The following is a 22,471-nucleotide window of genomic DNA, read 5'->3' as shown; positions in this document are numbered from 1 at the left end:
GACAGTTTTGGTGGGATTGTGGTTTTTTCCTTGGTAGTTCCTTGATTAAGGTATTGTTTTCTACTTGATTGTTGATTCTTCCCATTGAAACTGTGGTTGAGTGTGTCCATGCATTTAATTCAAGGAGTTTAGTCATGTTTCTTTGAGATCAAGGAGATAAATCATGTCTTCTGATTGCTAGTTGGAGTTCACAGGTATGCTGTACTAGTCTTCTACCCATTTGTCCTACATAGTGGTTTTTACAGACAACACTGTATATTTTAGATGACTCCTGTTTTTTCTTCTAAGGCTACTGAGTCTTTTGGTTAAGATTGGGTGGAGGACTTTAGTTGGTTTGTTTGCAATGATGATGTTGTATGGTTGTAATAGTCTATTGGTTGTTTCTGAGATGTTTTTAATAAATGATTGTGTTAACTTTTTCATAGCTTGTTTTGATTGTGCTATAGTGGATTTGAGTAGTCAAGCACTTTTTCATAAAGTTGCGTGGATATCCATTTCATTGGAAGATGTTGTATAGGCAGCTTGTTTTCTTTTTTTGTGTTCTGGGCTGCTGCAGTGATTTGTACTGTTCTGAATAATGTTCTTATTCAGAGGCAAATTAGAAACACAAATCTTTTGAAAAACAACCCACATTAACCAAGTGCTCCATTATCAAAGTAACAACCCAACCCAATAAGAGGAGCTGTGTAAGAAGCAAACAGTTAAGCAGAAAACAACATCTTAATCAAGGAACTCCCAAGAACAAACTCACATTCCCACCAAAACTGGCAGGGCAAGCTACTGTATATAGACAGGGAGTGAACCCTACATTTACACCGATGATGTTACTTAGTTGGGTAATGAAAAATCTGTAAGAAAACAACCAAGCTCAGAGAGCACCAAGTACTCCACAAATTTCAGTGAACACAAATTTCAGTATTTTTTTCCTTGGAGAGACACACAGGATCGTATTGTAAATTTAATATGATAGATCAGTGGTTCTCAATCTTTTCTTCACCACGGACCCTTTTAAATACCATGGACCACCAAGACATAACTCAAGGTTTAAATTATAATATTTCTTCAAGCCTTCGCAGACCCCCTTTGATGAAATCGAGGTCCCCCCAGGAGTCCATGGACCATAGGTTGAGAACCAATGGGAAAGATTTTACAAAATGATGCATGTTTTGCTTACTACTATTGTTTAAAACTATTTTCATTTTAATTTAGGTTTTACAGAAGACCTGAAGAAATCAAACATAATTTTTGTACTTGGTGAGTAACAAAAGACATGACCAGACATACTTGTTTTATATATACAATAAATCTTTTGACAAGTACCAATGAACTGCATAAATCTGCCTAAATACCCTGTCTTTTTTAGATTCCTCAGGATTAGCACCATTGAGAGTAAAACATCACGGAGATACTCATGATCATATAGTTAGTTGATTAAAAAAAAGTGTCAGGAAATTTATCAGAAAAAATATGTAACACTGTAAAGAAGAAATTTTATAATTACTAATAGAGGTATTTAATTAATTTCCAAATTAGTAGATGTTTAGAATAGTTTTTTCCTGCCCAAGACGTATACATGATAAGCAGTACGGTGCTGGACTAGAAGAGGGCAAACATTTTGAGTCCTTCCTTTCAAATAGAAACTATCTGGGTGACTTGGGCCAGTCATTCTGTCTCATTCCTAGACTGGGGAGTTAAAAAAATACTGATATAAATATATGTTTGTGGATGAGTATATGTATTATTATTATCAATCTAAATCATTACACGTCAGGCTTAAAGCCTCTTCACTGAAGATGTTGGACCATAATGTACCATACTGGCCTAGAGAGGTACATCTATAAACATATATTTATGTCAGTATTTGAGCAGAAAGATCTCTTTTTATTTCTACATTATGTTACTAGTCCTAGATTATTAAACAAATAGTGCAGTTGGGATTGTTTGTGAATCATAAAAGGGTGGGGCAAAATGAAAGAACCATATTATTATATTATTACTCAGGAAAAAAAGGCGTTGTGAATATCAGTTGGCATTGTAGCTTCACTACACAATTGAACCAGGTCCCAAGAAAGCAAGAGCTCCTTGACAGTTAAGAATGTAGGTCTCTTTTTCATTATTTATCATCTGGAAACATACATAGAAACATTACAACCCTGTATTCTCTGTAGCGATTTAGTCACACATGGATAGAATCACCTGATTCTGGAAGTCATCAGTAACACAAATAATCCTCCTAGGGAGAAGGAGAATAGACCTACAATATGTAACCAGGTAAACCCTGAGAAGCTTCATTCTCAATCTGAAGTGATAGGAATATGTGAAAACGCATTCCACTAGCGTCACTCCTGAATCCTTCCCAGTTGTTAATCATGTTTTGGAGCTAATTAAGCTTTTTGCAATTCTAGAATTCATCAAACTCCTAAAAATGTAGAGAAGTTGCTATGGCAATCAGGCACATAACACAAAGAAGAACGTGCAGCATTTTTTTTTTTTAAATGCCTGCAATAGAAGAGTTAATTAACATCTGCCAAAAATGGTTTTTCATTGACTGGGACAAAATAAATTATTTCATTGGAAACCGATGTTCAAGGTTCAAATTCTCAATACACAATACACAGATGGTCCTCATTCAGCAAACACTCATTCAGTGATTGTCTGAAGTTAGGATAACCCTGAATGAGGGAACTATTCCTCTGAGTTGTGGCCATCACAGTGGTGCTGGAGTCACATCATGATTCAGGCACTTGGCACCCAGCTTGCATTTATGATGGTTGCAGCATCACATGGTTACATGATTGCCATTTATGATCTTTACTGCTGGTTTCCAACAAAGTCATTGGGGAAGCCAGCAGGAGGTCAAAAAACAATCTCCATCTAATCTATCTATCTATCTATCTATCTATCTACCTACCTACCTACCTACCTATTTATCTATCTATCATACAGCTGCCCATCTCACAAAAGCATGGCTCAGGGTACAACAATTAATTAAAAAGAAAACCAACAGTATATGAAAATTGATCATTAAAATCTACGGAAACTATTAAAAAAACACATGAACAGGAGAGGATGCTGTTAATCACAGTAAGGGAATCTCCCCAGTCCCCTCAGATTCCCAGGCATGATGGCAAAGCCAGGTCTTGCAGAATATTGAAAGAGATATAGCTAACCTCATTTTTGGTGGTAGAAGATTCCATAAGGCAGGCAAACCATGTGACTGTGGGACCTGCGACTGAGTGGGATTCACCTAACAAGGCAACTGGAACTGCCGCAACTCCCGTCAGCGCAATCACTTGATGTTGTGCTTTATGGCTGCAACACTTAGCAAAAGAGTTGCCGGTCCCAATGGCCAGTGTCAAATGCGGACTACCTGTATTACTCTTCAGAAAGTAACAATTTCATTCATACTTCTTTTAACACATGACAATGGGCCTTTTAATTTATTTATTTATATAAGATAAGGTGAGGCAAGGTAGATAAGATAACCTTTATTGTCATTTTTTACTGTGAGCATGCTGACCCACATTAAAAATGAAATTCTGTTGCCTGCTCTCAAAAGAAAGTATATATCTACCCACACACATACATAACACACATAACATAACACTAGCATATTTACGTAGCTATCCATCTCACAAACGTGGCTGAGAGGCATACAACACAACAGCACTTCAAAACTTCATAGCAGTCTAAAACCATCAAAAATGAATAAATAGATAAACCCCAAGGAAGAAGGAGAACAAACTTCTGTTTAATCTCATATAGCCCCCCCTTTCAGGCTGTCCTCAGGATCCTGAAAGCTGGTGAGAAGGCCTTCTGGAAGAATAATGTTCCAGATGGCAGGGTCCACAGCAGATGCACCACCACCTGGATCCCACTAGAAGCAACTTTTTTTGGAGATGGGACCCTTAGCATACCCCTCTTGCATGACCTGCCCAGGCAAGGAAGAGAGGCTATAGAACAGGGGTCTTCAAACTTGGCCACTTTAAGACATATGGACTTCAATTCCCAGAAATCCTCAGCCAGCCATGCCGGCTGAGGAATTCTGGGAGTTGAAGTCCATAAGTCTTAAAGCAGCCAAGTTTGGAGACCCCTGCTATAGAAGGACATCCCCAAAATACTGTTGCTGATCCACAATGGGACAAACCCTCTGATAATTTTGCTGATTTTCTGTAAGCAAGGGAATCTCTGATTCTGCCAATATACCACAGATAGACCAGCCTGTACTTGGATATGTTTCTCCTTTCTTTTGTATGGCACAGAATATTTCCCTCCACTGTTCAGCTACTGCTGGCAGCTGTCTGATAATTGCAAATGCAAAAAGGAACACAAAAAGATGGTCCTTTTTTACTGTCCTCTGACGGGTCCATGAAGATGTTCTTCTTCAGCTGCTTAAAGCAAAAGTGGTCAGCCTACGTGCAGACCCCCCTATGCTTTGATGTTGTTCCTGGAGTTGCCCAAATTCAGCAGTGGAGAAACACTGATTTATCTGATTTATTTCATTAATACCACTAAAGGGTGGGATTAATGGCAAAGAAACAAGTGAGGAGCCACAGAAAACAAAGCAATGGTAGTGGCATCACTGGATCGAGGCTGAATTAGAGACAGTTGGTTTTTTTTAAAAAAAACTAGCTTTTCAGCTGCATAAATCTCCCCTGAAAGTGTTTATGCCCATTTAGTCTTAAATTCAAGGACTGGCGGATGGAGAGATAATTAATGTCAAATGATAATAGGAAACTGAGATTTATTTATTTTTTTTGCACAGAAAGCCAGTATGTTTTGGCCAATATCTCAGGCTGAATTTCTTCCCAATCCAATTTGTTCCTTCAGCCAGATCCCTTGATGGATACATGTTATGTTTTGCTAAAATAATTGCTGGAATCAAACAGAGAATAGGGCTGTGCGTTCTTCAAAGAGGATTTGGAACAGATCTCATCTTCTGTTAACTAAAGTAGCCCAGATGTTTTCAGATTTCTGCACAATCCTGAAAATAAAAACCATTCCTTTGATAGGCATGTTGTATTAGGTTCAATAAGTTAACTTCTTAAATAAGTGGCCTCAGAGACATCCACAGGGCTGGAGTTGTTAATAAAAATGACATAAGCTCTGCCCCTTAAGTATGCAGCTGTGCATGCAGCATCATGATTTTATAATTCTCCCGAGAAATTAATCTATTCTACCGAATGCAAAGAAAGTTTCCCCCCAGATTAGTTCAGAGGAGCTTCCATGGTGCTTTGCAAATAACCAGCAAACTATTTGGAAAGGTCTTTGTATAAAACCCGAAGTGGCTTGTCTGTTAAGATTGGTTCTTCATTTGAAAGAATAGGCTGCTTTGCACAAGCCTGTTCAGAATATGTTCCCTTCTTTTCTGCTGCTGCTTTTAAACCTTCAGGAGCTGAAGCAATCAATAAATGACTCAGAGGCAGCAGCTCTGCTTTAAAAAGTAGTTTATAAATGACCAAGCTCACAATACCTAGCACACTGGAAAACATGGAGATTCAGAGCTCCATTAATGTAGTTTATTTTCTAATATTTTATTTATATCCCTCCTTTATTGTTTTTTTAATAAATAACTTAAGGTGGAAAACGTACCTAATGCTCCTTCTTTCTCTGATTTATACCTGCGTGTAAAAAAGGCACTGCCCCAAATAGAAAAAGGTTGTTGCTTTGTCCTGATGCCTACATGAAATGGTTGTAATAGTAATAAAGTCACACTCCCAAAGGAAAATACAAAGTGTACAAAGTGAAAATCAATTTCTGTAATTAATTCCATCTTTCCTCTTCAGTGAATTTGAGTGTCAGGAATTTTAGACACTATCGTATTTATTTATTTTTTAGTATAAATTTCCCCATCATACTTTCTAAACAAATATAAGAACAAAATTTTGTGTCTGTAAATGTAATTATCTGGATTACGAAAATGTATAGCATAGGATTTGTTAATACTTCTTTTCTTTTTTAGCTGCATAAATCTACCCTGAAGATGTTTATGCTTATTTAGTCTTAAATTCAAGGATTGGCGGATGGAGAGATAATCAATGTCAAATGACCGGGTTGTTGTTGGTTTTTTTGCACATATAGCCAGTATGTATAAAAGCATTGCTTGTAGCTACAGCACAACATGTTATTTTTTAAACCATTCAGTCTTGACTGCTGTACACTGGGGACATTATTCTCTTTACTGGGATCTTCTTCTTACTCATATGAAAAGGACAGGTGGATAGTGAGTAAATAGAAGTTTATTTAGTTAATGGGGTTATGTGAAAGCTGCCCCTATTTCCACCACAGAGATATCTCCCAGGATGACCATTTCCTTTATTGATTGCATGCCTATGTTTTGAAAGATGACTAGGGTTTTAAAAAAGCATTGGGATATAGTCTCTGAATTTGCCTTTATTCCCCAGTCAGAAAAAAGCAATTTCTGTAAGGGTGATAAAGAACAAATAGAGTGGCAGAAGGAAGAACATTTATATGTATAAATATATGGAATTCTGAATCCACATCCATTTTTTCATGTGGTTGCAATTCCTCTTATTCCGGGTAATAGCCTGAAAAAGCATATAGTAGTAGCATTACTGAAGGTCTTAATCCGAAAGAGTTTCTTCATGCTCAGAGATACAGAAAAATAATTCACACTAAATCAAAGCCAGTTCAAATCCCAATTGAAGTTCCCAAAGAATGAACACAAGAGAGGGTTTAGGCAACAAAGATGAGTACACTATGAAGGCCATCATCCAAGCATCCCTAAGGAGCAACCAAAGCATGAATCTATGCAAATACTACTATGTGATCTATTATAAAATTATATTGATGTAACAATTGCTGCCTGCTGGTACAGGAGAGAGAAGAAATTTAACTTTTTCTTTTTAAAAAAAACAGAATGTAAGTTTTAATTTATTGTTAACCAGAGTTTTCTGTCAAGAATTTGGATGGGCTACACATCTAAACTGAACTTTCTTTACTGTTTAAGAAAAAATATCAACATCAAGAATATATCTCAGTATTTTTTTCTTCAGGCCCAGCAATAGATTTTTTTTCAGCTCATTGCAAGTTCAAACAGGCACTAAATGAATGGTTGTAAGTCAAGGATTACCCGTAGTTGCTTTAGTTTGGCAAGATTTCTTATCTATAGGTGAGGAACAATAAAGGAAACTTCTCAGAAGTAACTCTCCATGTCTTTCTTGATTTTTGGGGTCCAACCAAAAGCCAGCAAGGCATCAACTAACCATGATTTTTATAGGAAACACATATGCTTGTGGATCTCGTACAAGGCCATGTAGTTCCACCACAGCCTTTTGAAAATAGTGGTTTGTATTTGATATATCTACAAAAATCATGCCTTTGTATATATGCCAGTATGAATTTTCCAAACTGTTGATGGAATTTCCCACTTGCCTGGATACATGCGACATAATCGAGACCTGTCAGAAACATTCAATAGTAGAGAAATTGTCTCTTGTTTGCAAGTGATACATAATGTGGAAAGTTGCTATAAGAAGGCTATTTTTAATGGTATCGATGTGGTAGCTGTTAAGACATAGTTTTGTAATTATCAGTTGTGAAAGATCAGATCCACATATGGATATTAAATTAAACTAATGTATTGCTACTCATACTTATGCACAGGAATATTCTCAACTAACAGCCTTGCTAGGAATTAGATAAGGGTCAACAGAATTCAAGAGGGGTTGGATTTCGCTTCCTTGTGGTTATGTGGAGATTCTAGGCTGATCCCTCTTTTAACTCCACTCCCCCAGGTTCTGCCACTCCTTCGCCTATAGTAATAATGATAAAACATCAAAGAACAACATCTGTCTAGCCCAGGTCCTTGTGAAGGACTCGATAGGTGGACAAAAAAAAAAGCCAAATCCAGTCTAATCACGTGGCTGACCGTGCCAAAAACTGTAACAATAATATAGAATTCAAGTTTTTTTTAAAAGATATCCAATTACATATGTATTGAGGAAGGACAATTTTGTTTGTGGAATAATCCATTTTCTGCTTACGTGTTCTCTGATCTTGAGCATGTGTATTTGGAACTGGATCCTGACGGATTTCAGTAAAACTTCAACTAGAAATGTTCAGCTTTTATTGTTTAATTTCACAATCTTCTGGAATATTACAGGGATCGTTAATAATGGCATCTTTGGATAGAATGACACTATTTGATACAGCCTAGAGAAAAGATAGCCATAGGCTAGTGAGACTCCCTGTGCCTGCTGATTTGGAAAGAGAATTAAACAGTAAAAAAAAATCAAACTTTTTTTTCCTATTCTGTCTTTGACCTGAAAGAACTCTGAACTAATTAAGACGAAAAGCTTTGCATATGGAAGAAGGAACTCATTTGTGCTAATATGTTTAGAACCAGAGATTCACTTTCTAATCACCTGGGCATATTTCGGTTATCAGTTCAGAAAACAGCCTCTTTGCCAGTTCACAGAAGGATCATAAGCAACAGACTGAGAAAATTGCTTCCTTAGGAACCTAGGAGATAAATTGAATTCAAAAGGAGGTAAACAATCCATTCTTGAGTTCTCCTGAAGATTGCACACATACTTACCACTGAGAGATTGAGTAAAACTCCTTAAAATTTGGCAACTTTTTTTTTTAAAAAAACCCTCTCGTTGTAATTTGGGGGAGCTTGTAGCTACTTAGGGGGTGCCTTAACTTATTGGTTGCCAACACTTGCTTTGCACCAGTTTCCCAACCTTGGACACTAAGATGTGTGGACTTCAGCTCCCTTAATTCCTCAGCCAGAAAGGAAGATCTGGAAATCGAAATCCGTTCATCTTAAACTTGTTAAGGTTGGAAAACCCTGCTCTATACCATTGCGTTTCTTTTAGCACTTCTCAATAATTCCCTATACTTTTTTTTCTGTTTAATTTTTTTTTCTTCTGAGAAAATGTCCAGTTTAATTCTTTGTATCACATGGGTATCTAACCTTTTGGCTTGCCTGGAAACAAATAAATACGAACACCAGGATAATATCAAACTAGAAATCGTTTAATAAAATGCTGAGCTTTCGTCGGCCAGCACTACCGACATCATCAGAGCATAGGAGCAAGTCAATGGGAGTTCCCTTTTTATGATACCGGCCGGTTTTGCACATGGCTCCTGGACCTGGTCATCGGTCCATCCAACGTCCTTAATTGTTTTACTCCTAGAGGCATGCATTGGCTGTTCCCTTGCTGTTTTTTAAGGCTGCTATTCCATTATCCACTTTCCTTCCTCCAATCCCTTCCCTCGTACATACACCGCTGTCTGCTATCCCACCACTAATTTTTAAAGCTGTTCTCCCTTCCCCTTCTTTTCGCCGATCGCTTTCTTTGTGTGTATCCAATTGTATATATATATATATATCACATAATAATGTTAATATATATATATATAACACATAGTAATGTTAATGATATGTATATATATCACATAAGTATGTATGTGTGTGTGTGTGTGTATGTATATATATATATATATATATATATATATATATATATATGTAGGTCTTTGGATATTCGAGTTTTCTCCCGCGTAAAATTGGAAGTGTCTTGGCGATGTTTCAACGAAGTCACATTCGTCATCTTTAGGCTGGTGTCTTCAGCTTCGTGCTTCTGGGAGTAGAAGCACGACGCTGAAGACACCAGCCTGAAGATGACGAATGTGACTTCGTTGAAACGTCACCAAGACACTTACAATTTTACGCGGGAGAAAAGCCGAATATCCAAAGACCTACATACAAACACCCGCGAAAACCTCAGAAAACAAATATATATATATATATATATATATATTTCAAAATTTGGATTGCTAACAAAGAATTAAGGGAGAACTGGAATAGCCATTTCGAACTTTTTAGTTCTTTTCAACCAGACATACCCTTCTGAGATTCGAACCATATTTGGGCTGACAGGGTGCACCAAACTCAAGATATAAATATCTTGGACCAGGGGTGGACCAGGGGTAGGCAATCTTGGCTCTTTTATGACTCGTGGACTTCAACTCCCAGAATTCTTGAGCCAGCACAGCTGGCTCAGGAATTCTGGGAGTTGAAGTCCACGAGTCATAAAATAGTCAAGGTTGCCTACACCCTGGGTTGGACATTCAGGCTATATGATATTGATTAGAATACATTTAAATGTTACAAATTTGCATTTTCTTTTTGAATATCAGGCAAAGCCCAAATAGTTTTCAGTTGTTATTGTTAATTACTAATTAATAATTTTCCTAAAAGTGGTTGGTAGGCTTAGATTTCAGATATCACAATATTTAATTCAGTGAATAAAATTTAAATTTCAAAGGTTTGGTGAAAGTCATTCGGGGATTCTTCTTGTTTCTGTTGCACTGCCTCTCTAAGAGTTGGTTCTCAGACTGCTAAGGCTTCCAGCGACTGCTGTGTAAATAATTCATAGCTGCAGATTCTCCCTTTATTAAAGAAAAATCCTGCTTATTTCCAGTGGGCTGAGAAGGTATGGGGGGGAAAAAACACCTCAGAAAGCCTCTGTCCAAGTGTATCCTAAAATATATATTATTTATAAATTGAAAATGGTTTGATAGAATCCCTGTATCACCACTGCTTATATCTTCCCACAAAGAATTTGGGGACAAATCTTTCCGCTCAGGTATTTAACCATTGATTTGATTTCCAGTCTTAATTCACGTGGTAGATGAAACATTCTTTAGCTTATTATTTTCGTGCTCTAAAGTTTTTGAATGGTATCACTTTAGGTGTAAAAAAGTAAAGGTTTCCCTGTCAGTCGTGTCCAACTCCAGGGCACGGTGCTCATTTCTGTTTCTTGGCCAAGGGAGCCAGTTTTGTCCGAAGACAATTTCCATGGTTATGTGGCCAGCATGGCGTATGCCAAAGGCACATGGAACTCTGTTACCTTTTCATTGAAGTGGTACCTATTAATCTACTTGCATTTGCATGGTTTCAGACTGCTAGGTGGGCAGGACCTGGGGCAAGTAACGGGAGCTCACCCCTTTGTATGGAGCTCGGGTGTCAAACCCAGGCTGCCAGCTCTCCAGCTTTCAAACTCAGCTTTAACCTGTGAGCCATGACGGTCCATCCTTTATTATAGTCATACCTTGAAAATCACTCAGAGAGTTGGGTGTTTAAAAATAAATTTATGGCTGTTGGGTGGTTTAAAAATAAATGGATGGATGGATGGATAAATAAAAATGAGTAATCTCCACTTACAACCATTCATTTAGTGCTGGGGTTCCCAACCTATCGACTGTGGCCCACTACTGGGCTGTGGCCTAATCGCCACTGGGCCACGTGCTGGTCTGTGCATGCACACAGCCCCACTTGCGCACACAGCCCCACTCCCACGAACCTCGTTGTGGGCGCTCATGACTCCATTTGCGCAGGCTTTATTCTGGGCACTCGTGGCCCCATTCGCACATGCGCCTGCCCCTTCCACAAAATCATCCCCTCTTTTCACCCTCCTCCCCCTTTTCTGGGTCAGAAAAGGTTGGGGAACTCTGATTTAGTGTCTGTTCGAAATTACAACAGCATTGTAAAAAGTGACTTATACTTGTTTTTCACACTTATGACTATTGTAGCATCCCCATGGACAAAATTTGGATGCCTGGCAACTAATTCGTATTTATGATGGCTGCAGTGTCCTGTGATCACGTGATCACCTTATGCAATATATATTGTAAAAACCATTTGTAAATTTTGTTTTCTATCTTCACTTTCAGTTAAGTTTGGATTAAGTTGGAAGAATAATTTTCTTATAGGAAATTGGTCATTTTCTTTCCTCTCCTGTCTTTTGATCACATGGGTAGTTCATAAATCATTGTGGTTTGTTTTGGAACTAATTTTTAATGAGCACCCTTACATCTCTGCAGATATGAATAGCTGGGTAATATTTCCATTTTAAAACATATCTGCATAATCTGAAATGACCTGCATGACCCTTTACCTCAGCTAGTGCTGCAGCAATTGGAAGTACCAGATTCACAATCCCATTTGATCAGTTCTCAGAATAATCTACTATCTTTGATTATGATCATTTGACAAAATATAAGATATGAATGAAATAAGTAAGCTGCATCAGACCTATCAAAGCCCTCTCTTTTCTGACACAATTGCACTCTCTCTCTCTCTCTCTCTCTCTCTCTCTCTCTCTCTCTCTCTCTCTCTCTCTCTCTCTCTCTCTCTCTCTCTCTCTCAATTTTCATGGCCGCCCATTTCAGTCAATTATTGGGTGGTTGTATGTGAAAAAATATTGGTATAATAATAGTTTAGGAATGAGAGAGACTTCATTATGGATTCTGCGCTGCTGAATCCAGAAGAGGCTTTTATTATCTACTCCTACCACCATTTAATTGATATGATTCTGTGATGTTTCACTGTTTAATTGGTATACTCTTATGATCATTTTTGTCTACGATGAGTCAGTTATTCTCTCTCTAATTTGAGAATTTATATTTACTTATAAAGGTGGCCCAGGCTCTGGCAAAGGAACCCAGTGTGGGAAATTAGCACAAAAGTATGGATTCATGCATGTGTCAGTAGAAGATCTGATCCAAAATGAGGCAGCATCTGGAAGGAGTAAGACCATCAGAGATATAACCGAGAGTGGTGAATTTATATCAGGGGTAAGATGTGATTCCAAAATTAATGTAATCTCTTCAATGGGGGTGGGGGTGGGAGGAGAGAAGGAAGAAGCTTGAATGGATAATATAAAAACTAGATAGGTTCTTTCTCCAGAAATTTGTTTGAAATACAATATGTATTAACTCAAAACTACCTGTTGTATTTTAAAGAAAAGCAAGATAGTAGTGAAGCCTTACAACAACATAGGCATCTTCGCTGGTCTCATTGAGATGTTTTTTAAAGGTTCCTTCAATTGATTATATTTGCAAGACATATGCTTCGTAATGTGCTCCAGTACTTAAAATAATTAGCTCTCAAGGGAGCACTGCCCTTTTTTTTTTTTTTTTGGTAGCATTTTCCTACTTGTAAAATGTCTAGGTTAAGAGTCAGTAATGATAGGAATTTTGGAGTGCCTTCAGTCGGTAAATTTGGTAAAATAGTGCATGCACATGAATGCACAATATACTTGCAATATGAGCATATTAGGCTATTGTGGCTATGTCTCATTTTAAGGCACTTGAGCTTTCAGACCAGATGTTAAACCAAACTACTTTGCATTTTTCAATTAAGGATATTGTCACAGAGCTCCTAAAAGAAGCTATCCTTGCCAATATGGAAAACTCGAAGGGATTCTTGATTGATGGCTATCCCCAAGATATTCAACAAGGAGAACAGTTTGAGAATGAGGTGAGCAATCCCATCATGCAAAAGGAAGAACTGAGCAGTTGCTTTAATGCAAAATGTTCTTTCCTTCTCCAGGGAACCCTAAAAAAAATGTTTGTTTGAAATCTTGAATCTATTCCTGAGTAATGTCGACAAGACTGAATCAGACGGATAGTCTCACTAATTATAAGACATTTTCCTGTTCTAATCCTATTTGCTTCTGTCCACTGTTGTCTATTGAAAGGCTGACTTTTTCCATGAACTTCGCAGTAAACAAATATTACTTAATGTTGTTGTCAACTTGCAGGACTTAAAAAAACTGCATTTGCTGCATTTCTACTTTTTAATGAAATATGTGCAAAGGTGATGTGCACTCAAACTATACAAAGGATCAGTTGAAGAATACCCTAACGCAGAAACAATTTTAAAATGCAACATAATTTCCACACATTATCTGTTGTCTTAGAAACATCAGAAGTGCTAATGCTACTGGGTGAAAATGACATATCTAAATCACGCACACTTTCACTAACTGCACTTTCAGATTGCTTATTAAAATATTGGCATATTACTCTTCCCTGCAAAAGAGTATATGAGATGCTCTGGAGTGATAATTGCTAGGAAGTTAGAATAGAGAACATATTTCTAATTCCTTCTGAATAAATGATGGCATGAGAGCAATTAATAGGTTGAAACAGCATCACTATTTCAGCTTATATTATCCCCGCAGGACACCCAAAACAACTAAGTTGAACAGTGGGATCTAAGTCGAACAAACAAACATTGTAATCATAACAAGAGCTAAAGTCATTGTGAAATATTTGCAACTGAAATGACCTAGGTGGAAAGGAAGGTTTTCTCCCATTTCCTAAAGGCAGAAGAATGTGGGCCAAATGTGACTTCTGAGCACAACTTTCAGTGGCTTAGAAACATCATAGAGTTAGGGTTAGGGTCTTCCCTTATGTATCTAGGTCAGGCATGTCAAACTCACAATGTCACGTGACGTCGCACGACGTATTGCGACTTTTCCCCCATTGCCGGCAATGAGGTGGGCACGGTTTCAGTATGATGCATCTGGCCCGCAGGCTGGCAGTTTGACATGCCTGATCTAGGGAATCAATGTCAGGTCTCTTCCAGTGATTGTAACAAGTGGTTCATAGTGGAAGAGGTAGTCCCTCTAATCCTCAGCCATTTAGGATTTTAAATGGTAATATCAATACTTTAAATTGAGCAGTAATTAACCAGCATAAGTTATCAGTACTCACACGATCCCTTTACTTCAGAGGTCCTGCTTTACTTTATTAGCAGTCCAGCTGCAGCACTTTGCCCTAATCAAGGCCTCCAATCACTCTTTATGGATAGATCCATAGGAAGTACATCATAGTAGTCAGGATGTAATCAAGGGATGTGTAACCCTTGTCATATCTGATGACTTCAGAAACGGTCACAGATGACACCCTCTAGACATTGTTTTGCAAAACACATTTCTTGTCAGGGTTATCAACTGAATCCAGAAATAGCTAATGGTCAAGGAGGAGTTCCATTCTATGGATATGCCCTTTAAAGGAAGTGCAGTTCCATACTAGAAAATCACTTTGAGCCTTTAAAAAAGAATCTATTTAATTTCCTCTTATGGAAAACATTTAACCATAAGTGGATGTGTAATTTAGACAATTTCTAATATGTTTTTTTATTATCTTTGCCTACTATACTTCCTTGTATAATTTTATTGCCATGACAGAGACTTAACTTTCAAAATGTCTCTTAGGATTAAGCTTCATATTTATTTGTTACTAAATATAAATAGACTTGCTGTACATGTAAACTTTGATGTGGAATGTCAGGTGAATACAATCAAATTGGGCAGATGGTCTCAAATGATTTTGCCATCTGGATCAGTCAAAATGGAAGTTAGGTTCAACTTAAAAAATGGTGTTCAAAGATTTATTTTTAAAATCCCCACATATGTTGATTCTAGCAGCTGGTCTGGATAGTTCTTTTTCCCCTGTAGAGAGAAAAGCCTTAAGAAGTGGAAGATTACCTTAGGTCCTCCTTCATTCTTTCTCAGGCTGTATAATAATTGCCTAGATTTGTTTCTACTGATTGTCTCTAGTTATGAGGATACCATTTCATAGAACATCAAAGTGAGAGCAAAGATACCATCTTCCTTAGCTCTTGGCATACAAACCCACTGGAGACCTATTTTACAGGCTCTCCGTGAAGAGCTGCCATTCAGATCACTCATGGATGATCTCCTATTCTGTCCTCTAGAGACATTTGAACACCGTTATTTCATTCTACGTAGTAGTTGCCATTTCCACTCATTCACAGAGACATTTTCATTCAGCGAAAGCCTTAATTACCTTAGAGATCCTGAGTTCCCAGGTACACAAAAATTGAACCTTAATTCATGTACAACCATTCTGCAAATAGATGGAGATGGTCATCTTTATTAGCCCAAGATGCATTTTAGGAGCAGTCTCAAAAGAATGAATAATTTAGGGATAATCTGGAAACTCCAATCTATGGCAAGTGACTGCATCTATACTGTATCTTCAACATAAAATCCTACTCTTGTATTTCATAAATTTAATTTGCAATTTATGAAATACAAGAGAATAATTAAAGGTCACATAGAAGAGTTGCCTCCCCAAAGTAGTTCTGGGTCCAACTTCTCCTGCCTTCCTAAAATTGTCAACCAACCTGGTACTGTAATGCAATGTAAATTTCTCTGCCCCTGTCACTACCACCAATTAACTGGAATTGAGAGAAGAGGAAATGGAAAGAAAAAAGACAATGACAATGCGCAATACTAAAAACTGCTTGAAGATGTAGAAAAAATAAAAGCGTCCCAACATCCTTTACTGCGATGCAAGAATTCCACCAGAAAAATTGAACGGCTTTAGGGATATTTCCAACATTGTACGGCTTCCTAGCATCATCAATTTTATATTGTTATTTCAGATTGTGAAACAATGATTTGTTCTCTAAGCCCAGACACTGTGTTATAACTTATTTATGATGCTGCAAACATTTAGTTGCAGTTCATAGTTGCATTGTGGGAACTCTGGAGCACAAAAATAGATCCATGTGTTTCATTTAAAGAATTTCCTCACTAGGGTAGAATACGTAGTTTTAATTTCTGGTGTAGTGGTGCCGCCTTGTGTTGTGTATGAAAAGCAGTAAGTTCTCCTCCCCAGTATCACCTTGTATGTAGTATTTATCTTTCTTTCTCCACCGCTCACCTTTATTTGGTTTGGATAGATAATTAGATAGATTTGGGGAGATATATGTTTAACCTAATGATACTAAAAAAAGTTTTATATGTCCTTTATTTACTAATGTCTTAAGCAAAGAGAGTGTCTTCTTCCATATAGAGACAAAATCCAGAGAGATTGTTTTTTTCAAAAAATCGAACTAACTCAAGGAAAAATACAGTCTTGTTTGAAGAGTTTTTCAAAGAAAGTTTATAATTTCATCATGAAAGTACTTCTTTATCTTGTGTCATGATTCACATGTTGGGTAGCCACCAGAACCAGCCTTATCTGCAGCACTTAAAATGACTTTCTCAGTTATTGTTTTGTGTATACGAAATATTCTTGGAGGCATAGCAAACCTATAAAAATGTGAGCTTCATGTCACTTTTAAAAGAGATTTAACATTTCCAACATGACTTTGCACAGAAATGTGAAAAAGGGAAAAAAGGCTTAAAACCCCCAAAGGGTTTCAGACATACAATCATATGTATAGAAGCTTTTGCTTATATAACTTGTACAAACAGGAGAAGCTTCCTTTGAGCTCACAAGACTAGAATTAAACTGAATGACTGGAATTAGTTCTACTTCTTCGAAAAAACTTTTCTTTGTATCCCTCCCTCCCATCTGTGTAAATAATTTTTCTTATGTGACCCCAAGAGATGCATATAAATATTGTTTAATAAAATAAATACAGGACGGTAAAGCTATATTGTCGTCGTCGTCATCATCATCATCATCATCATCATCATCATCATCATCATCATCATCTCTCAGCTTACCCTGCAACAAGGTTATTCTGAAACCAAAATGAGGTTGGAAGCAATGACTTTAGGGCTTATGCAGCCATGCATGAACCATCCTGGAACATAACCCTTTCTTGGTCCCTAAAAAACCCAAAAAAACTGTAGATAAAGGCACAGGCAATAATTCTGTCTAAATCTTATGTATAAACCCTTGTATTTGGTTATCGCTTTCTGTTCTTATTCCTACAAAGGAAGACATTTATGCTGAACTCATTTAATCCAAAGGGAACACCTTTAAAAAACTGGAAAAACTGACGTCGTTTTTTTTTCTCCATTTCTTCAGATTGGTGAGCCCTCTCTGATACTCTGCATGGACTGTTCTTCTAAGACCATGAGTAATCACCTTATGCAAAAAAGTCAGTGCCTTGAGGATAATGTTGAAGCTATCATGAAATGCATTGAAGCTTACTATAAAACAGCCGAGACACTAATTGCATATTATGAAAACAGAATCCCACTCTTTAAGGTAGATTGCCTTGACTTTCTACTTGATCTGTCTTCTGTTTATGTGGCAATGTTTTAAGGAGAAAATTAACTTGTGTCATAAATGTTCTGATGTAGCAATTCCTCTCACTCAATTTCTGCTACTGAGAAGGAAGATATCTTTTTTTTTTTAGCTGCAAGATGCATGTTAGCCTATCCCTGTATACAGCAAAGGAAAATCCAGGAAAGACTAAACATTAAACTGAATTATATTCTGTCTGATCATTATGTATACATAAAGTGGCCAGAAACAGGAGGGGGGGGAAATTAACGAAAAAGCATGTCACAGATAAACTATTCTGGTAGAGAGAAGTTCCCTGAGGATGGGCTCCAGCATGAGTCCAAAAGCTTGGAAGACTAAACTTCTGGTCCCGGTGAGTGACCCAAATTGGATTGTGCAACATTATCCTGGGTCACATATATTTGCTTTCATTTGTCAGATAAACTATGTCTGACTTAGATCCTTTTCTTTAGTCAGTTCTTTCACCTTTATATGTTGGCAGGTCATGTTTTGGGATGACTAGTTAGTTGGCCAGTGGCCATATTTTTATTCCTTGAACATCATAAAAGAGCAGAGAGCTTGTAGATTTCTCTCTGCTTTCCTGTCTTGGATTGGAGTTGATGTCATCATGGAAAAATAGGATTTGTATCTGTATCTGCATTTCAACTGTCTTCCCCCAAAATATATGTGGGAAGTTTAAAGCTGAAAAGGCCACAGAGGCAGAAAGCAGGTCTGGTCTCTGGGGAGCCTCTCTAGGATTTTGTCTTGATCATGAATCTGAGAAGGGTCAGTTAACTTCAAGTAAGTAGTTCACCTAAATGCATATATAGTGGGGCTCTACTGGTTGTCCGGAGTGGCTAGTAATTTCAAGCAAGACTTCTGGATCTTTGACATGTCAGGTTGCTTTGTCATCAGGGAAGGACAAAATCAAAATTCTCCCTTACACTTCCCTGCAATTAATACAATAGTTACAACCAATAAGGGAGGATAGAAAAACAAGAAAGTTGCAACATGAAAAGAGAGTGTTCTTCTGGATCGGCCTGACTCATATATGCTGTCAAAACTTGAGAAACGGCAGATGATTTGCCATTTCACTAAATTTAAATACATTGAAATTGAGAAAACTTAATCACGGAGTTTAACACTCATTATTTTCATTATGAAGCGTGATATAATCTAGAATACGTCCAGCCTTTGGGTTTAAAATACATTTCTGTATAACATAGCACAAGCTATCTATTGTTCCAATACACTTGAGTGAAATTTATTTTGCATTTATTTTAGATTACAAATAATTTGGCAATTCAGTCTCCCTTTAGTTTCCTCTTCTATGTAATGTTTAAAACTCTTAGTTGGAATCATTTCCTTAATTGAGGTAATTAAGTATGCTTTTTTGCAAATTTTCTTACACTCGCACCCAAATCCCCAATTCTGGAAGGTATTTAATAGAAGATTTGAAAAACAGCTTCTTACTATACTGTTTCTGCTTATTATTTTGGCTATATTGGGCAATTCTATTATTATAAATAGCAAAAAAAAAGAAAGAAAATTGCCTCTATTGCCTTTTTCTGTTTTGCTATTAACTGAAATATATTTGTGTATTCCGTTCTTTCATATAGAATAGGAAAGTCAGAATGTCTTCAGATATTATCTCCGTATTAAGATTTAGTGTTTCTCACTTGAAAATGCTCAGCATGAAACATGGAAAGCATCGGCTGCCAAAACACTTTAAGAACTGATTATTTAACATTCACACTCCCCAGTATGTTTTTCACTTTGGATGTTTTAGGTGAAGAGCTGTTCTTTTTTTCAAAGCAAATTAAAATCTAAGAAGAAAAATACATACTGGGAAAGAAATGGAGTGATCGTCTCAGTTCAGGGTTGTTGCCACTGCAGCTTATAAACTATGCCATAGAACAGAGGTTCTCAACCCGTTTCATCTCAAGGTGCAGATCTTCTCATAGGCAGAACGTCTGGGTCACGAAACAGAAATTCTGTGGTGTCAGAGGTTGCATAAGGAGAAATAAAGGAAGTCCAATCCTAGTGATGTCACAGGAAGTGGGGTTCTGGCTGATACAGCATACCTGTGGATATTTTGCAACACATTTTACTGCCCTAGATGCTATTAAGAAGAGCTCACTTCAATTTTCTGTTTGCTTGCAAAGGTTTGTTCACAATCTCCAGTTTATAGCATATGTTAAATATTTTGTACATCCCAATAATTAGCAGGTTGGCAGAATATGCGGCCTTCAACAACAAACCGATCTTAAGCCACTTTCTCTTTAGATATTTTACTATAATAGTATTATACAGGCTTGGCTGGTGCCTGTTGCTTGTTCTACTAGTGATGTCTGTCAGTTTTAATTTCCTTGCTGACAAGAGTTGCAACCTGACAAAATATTCAACGGACATGCTTTCCTAGACATGAGCAGCAGTCAGCACTGTTTTCAAGCAAGGCCTTCTAACTTCTCTTCCCGGTTTTCCACTTTTTTCCCATCCAACATTCAAATTAATGGCTGAATTTACTTAGGCATAATGGGATTTGATAAGAGTATCTGTAAGTCAGGGTTAAACTGTGGGGTCCTCAGTGTTCTCTGAGCTTGTAGGCTTTCTTGTAGACATTTCATTACCAAACTAGATAACATCATCAGTACACTAGTGTTACCTAGTTTGGTAATGAAACTTCTGCAAGAAAACCACCAAGCTTGGAGAACATTAAAGACCCCCTAATGAGATCTTTTTAAAAGCCCTTCTGTTTTTGGTTTTGAGTATTGCATATTGTTTCTTCAAGAATGTTGTTCTTTTTTCAGCATTCCAGCATTGCCTACAGTGGTTATTGGGTTATTGAGTCTGGGAATTTGGGAATTAACTTCTCTGAATGTTTTTGTTTTTCTTTTGAACAGATAAATGCAGAAGGAACACCAGAGGAAGTTTTTCTCGAGATATGCACTTCAGTCAATACTTTTCTGAAGAAGGAATAGCACCATTTTCAGAACTTAATGTAATGGCAGTGCTGGAACACACACATGCATACAGTGTCCTTTACAAATGCTGTTCAAAGCAATAGCTGCTGCCTTGAAAGATTAATGCATGTTGTAAACATTGTACAAATCTTTGTAACTTAAATGGTACAGTAATGATATGTGTACTGTATATGGCCTATGATACAGTTTGCAGTTTACAGGTTTAAAAAAGCCAGCATGATAAACAGCAGCTGAGTTTTATAGAACACACCTTCTTCATTTCAGTACTGCAAGACATACTATACAGTCAAGCACAGTATTCTGTCAGTAGGAGTGATGTAACAGTGAATTTGCTGCTGAACACAAATCAATTTTTGAGGCTATTTAAGCTTGCTCTTTTTTGTAGTGCTTGAACAGTCTGTTTTCTGTCATTTTCTTTTACAAGGGGAACATGTCTGCAATTAGGTTTGCAGTCATTTACACACCAAATAATGGAACTGGGAGAGACTCACACACACAAAAAGCACGATATGCAATACATGAACCAAATGTGAAATAATTAACTGATCGCAGGACCAGATGTTGCATTGATAAGACCATCCATACAAGTATCCTATGTAGTTATGGCTTGAAAATTTTTTGATTTACAATGCTAACAGAGGGATAATATATGCTGAAAAGAAAAGTGCCAAATATTGCTGATGTGCTTAAGATGGGTAAAGACTTAGAGCTAATAATGGCAGTGTCGGTATATAAAAAAATTAACACACATTTAAAAAGACCACAGGCAATAATTGTCTCTATAAACTGATTGCTGTATGTGTGACAGCTACATATAGCCAATTGTCAGTTTTAAGTCCTTTAATTTATTGCTCAGCATTTAACATGGGAAATTTAAAACATAAATTGAGCAGTATTAAGTTCAGATTACCACATGCTTTCCACATGCGCACACGCACGTACACACCTCTTGATGACTGAAATACTGAGGTTTTTCAAACTGTTGATCAACAGACAAGAAAATCTTATCATCTATATCAGAAACTGCCTTCTTTGGCTATCCACTATCTCTTCTTGCATGCTAGATTCTATCAACAGTTGCATTATCAACAAGCAATTGAGCAAAATTTGTATTTTTCAACCTACTACTCTTGTATGAAAAAGTAAGAAAAATAAAATGTATGGACAAATGTTAAGGGTAGTAAATTTTACTTTTCATATTTAAAGCTTCTGCAAAACAAATAGGTATCCAATCCAAAGCCACATAACATTTTCACTTAATTGGGTACAGAGTTTTGAATTTTGAAAACTTTTATAGTTGTGTGGTTATGAGCATTTGTTTCAGCTTTTTTAGATGGGATTCTTCCACTAAGAAACAGATGTGGTACAACTTTCAAAACAAGACAGTTGTATTTAAAGACATCATTTGACAGCAATCTCAAAAAATATCCCTAACACTTAAACTACAAATTTGAACTGTTTAATAAGAACCATATAAAAATCTGCTTTGCACTTTGAGCAAGAACTGAAAATTTCCAAGCTAAAAAAAAAAGGGCAATGGGAAACATTTTAAATTCAAAGGGCATTTGAATCTTTGCTGAAACCGTATCAAATCAATCTTTATTATGGTCACAGACTAACATAAGAAGGGTGGGGTACAATTGCTGAAAACGTGTTACATACAGACTTTCTCACTT

The 22,471-nt window shown here is 37.0% G+C and overlaps 1 protein-coding gene across 1 annotated transcript; it reads left to right on the top strand.

The window, feature by feature from the left end:
- Positions 1–1,209: 1,209 nt before the first annotated feature.
- LOC107289447 (adenylate kinase isoenzyme 5) lies at positions 1,210–21,944 on the top strand (the record flags this gene model as incomplete). The annotated part of the gene is made up of 5 exons (XM_015818216.1): positions 1,210–1,254; positions 12,449–12,606; positions 13,175–13,291; positions 17,611–17,793; positions 20,715–21,944. Coding segments are annotated over 5 exons (581 nt in total), but the record flags the coding sequence as incomplete, so codon positions are not given.
- Positions 21,945–22,471: the final 527 nt, after the last annotated feature.

The sequence above is a fragment of the Protobothrops mucrosquamatus genome, unplaced genomic scaffold (assembly GCF_001527695.2).
Source record: "Protobothrops mucrosquamatus isolate PMUCROS unplaced genomic scaffold, P.Mucros_1.0 scaffold702, whole genome shotgun sequence".
NCBI lineage: Eukaryota > Metazoa > Chordata > Lepidosauria > Squamata > Viperidae > Protobothrops > Protobothrops mucrosquamatus.
This window is presented reverse-complemented; position numbering and strand designations above follow the sequence as displayed.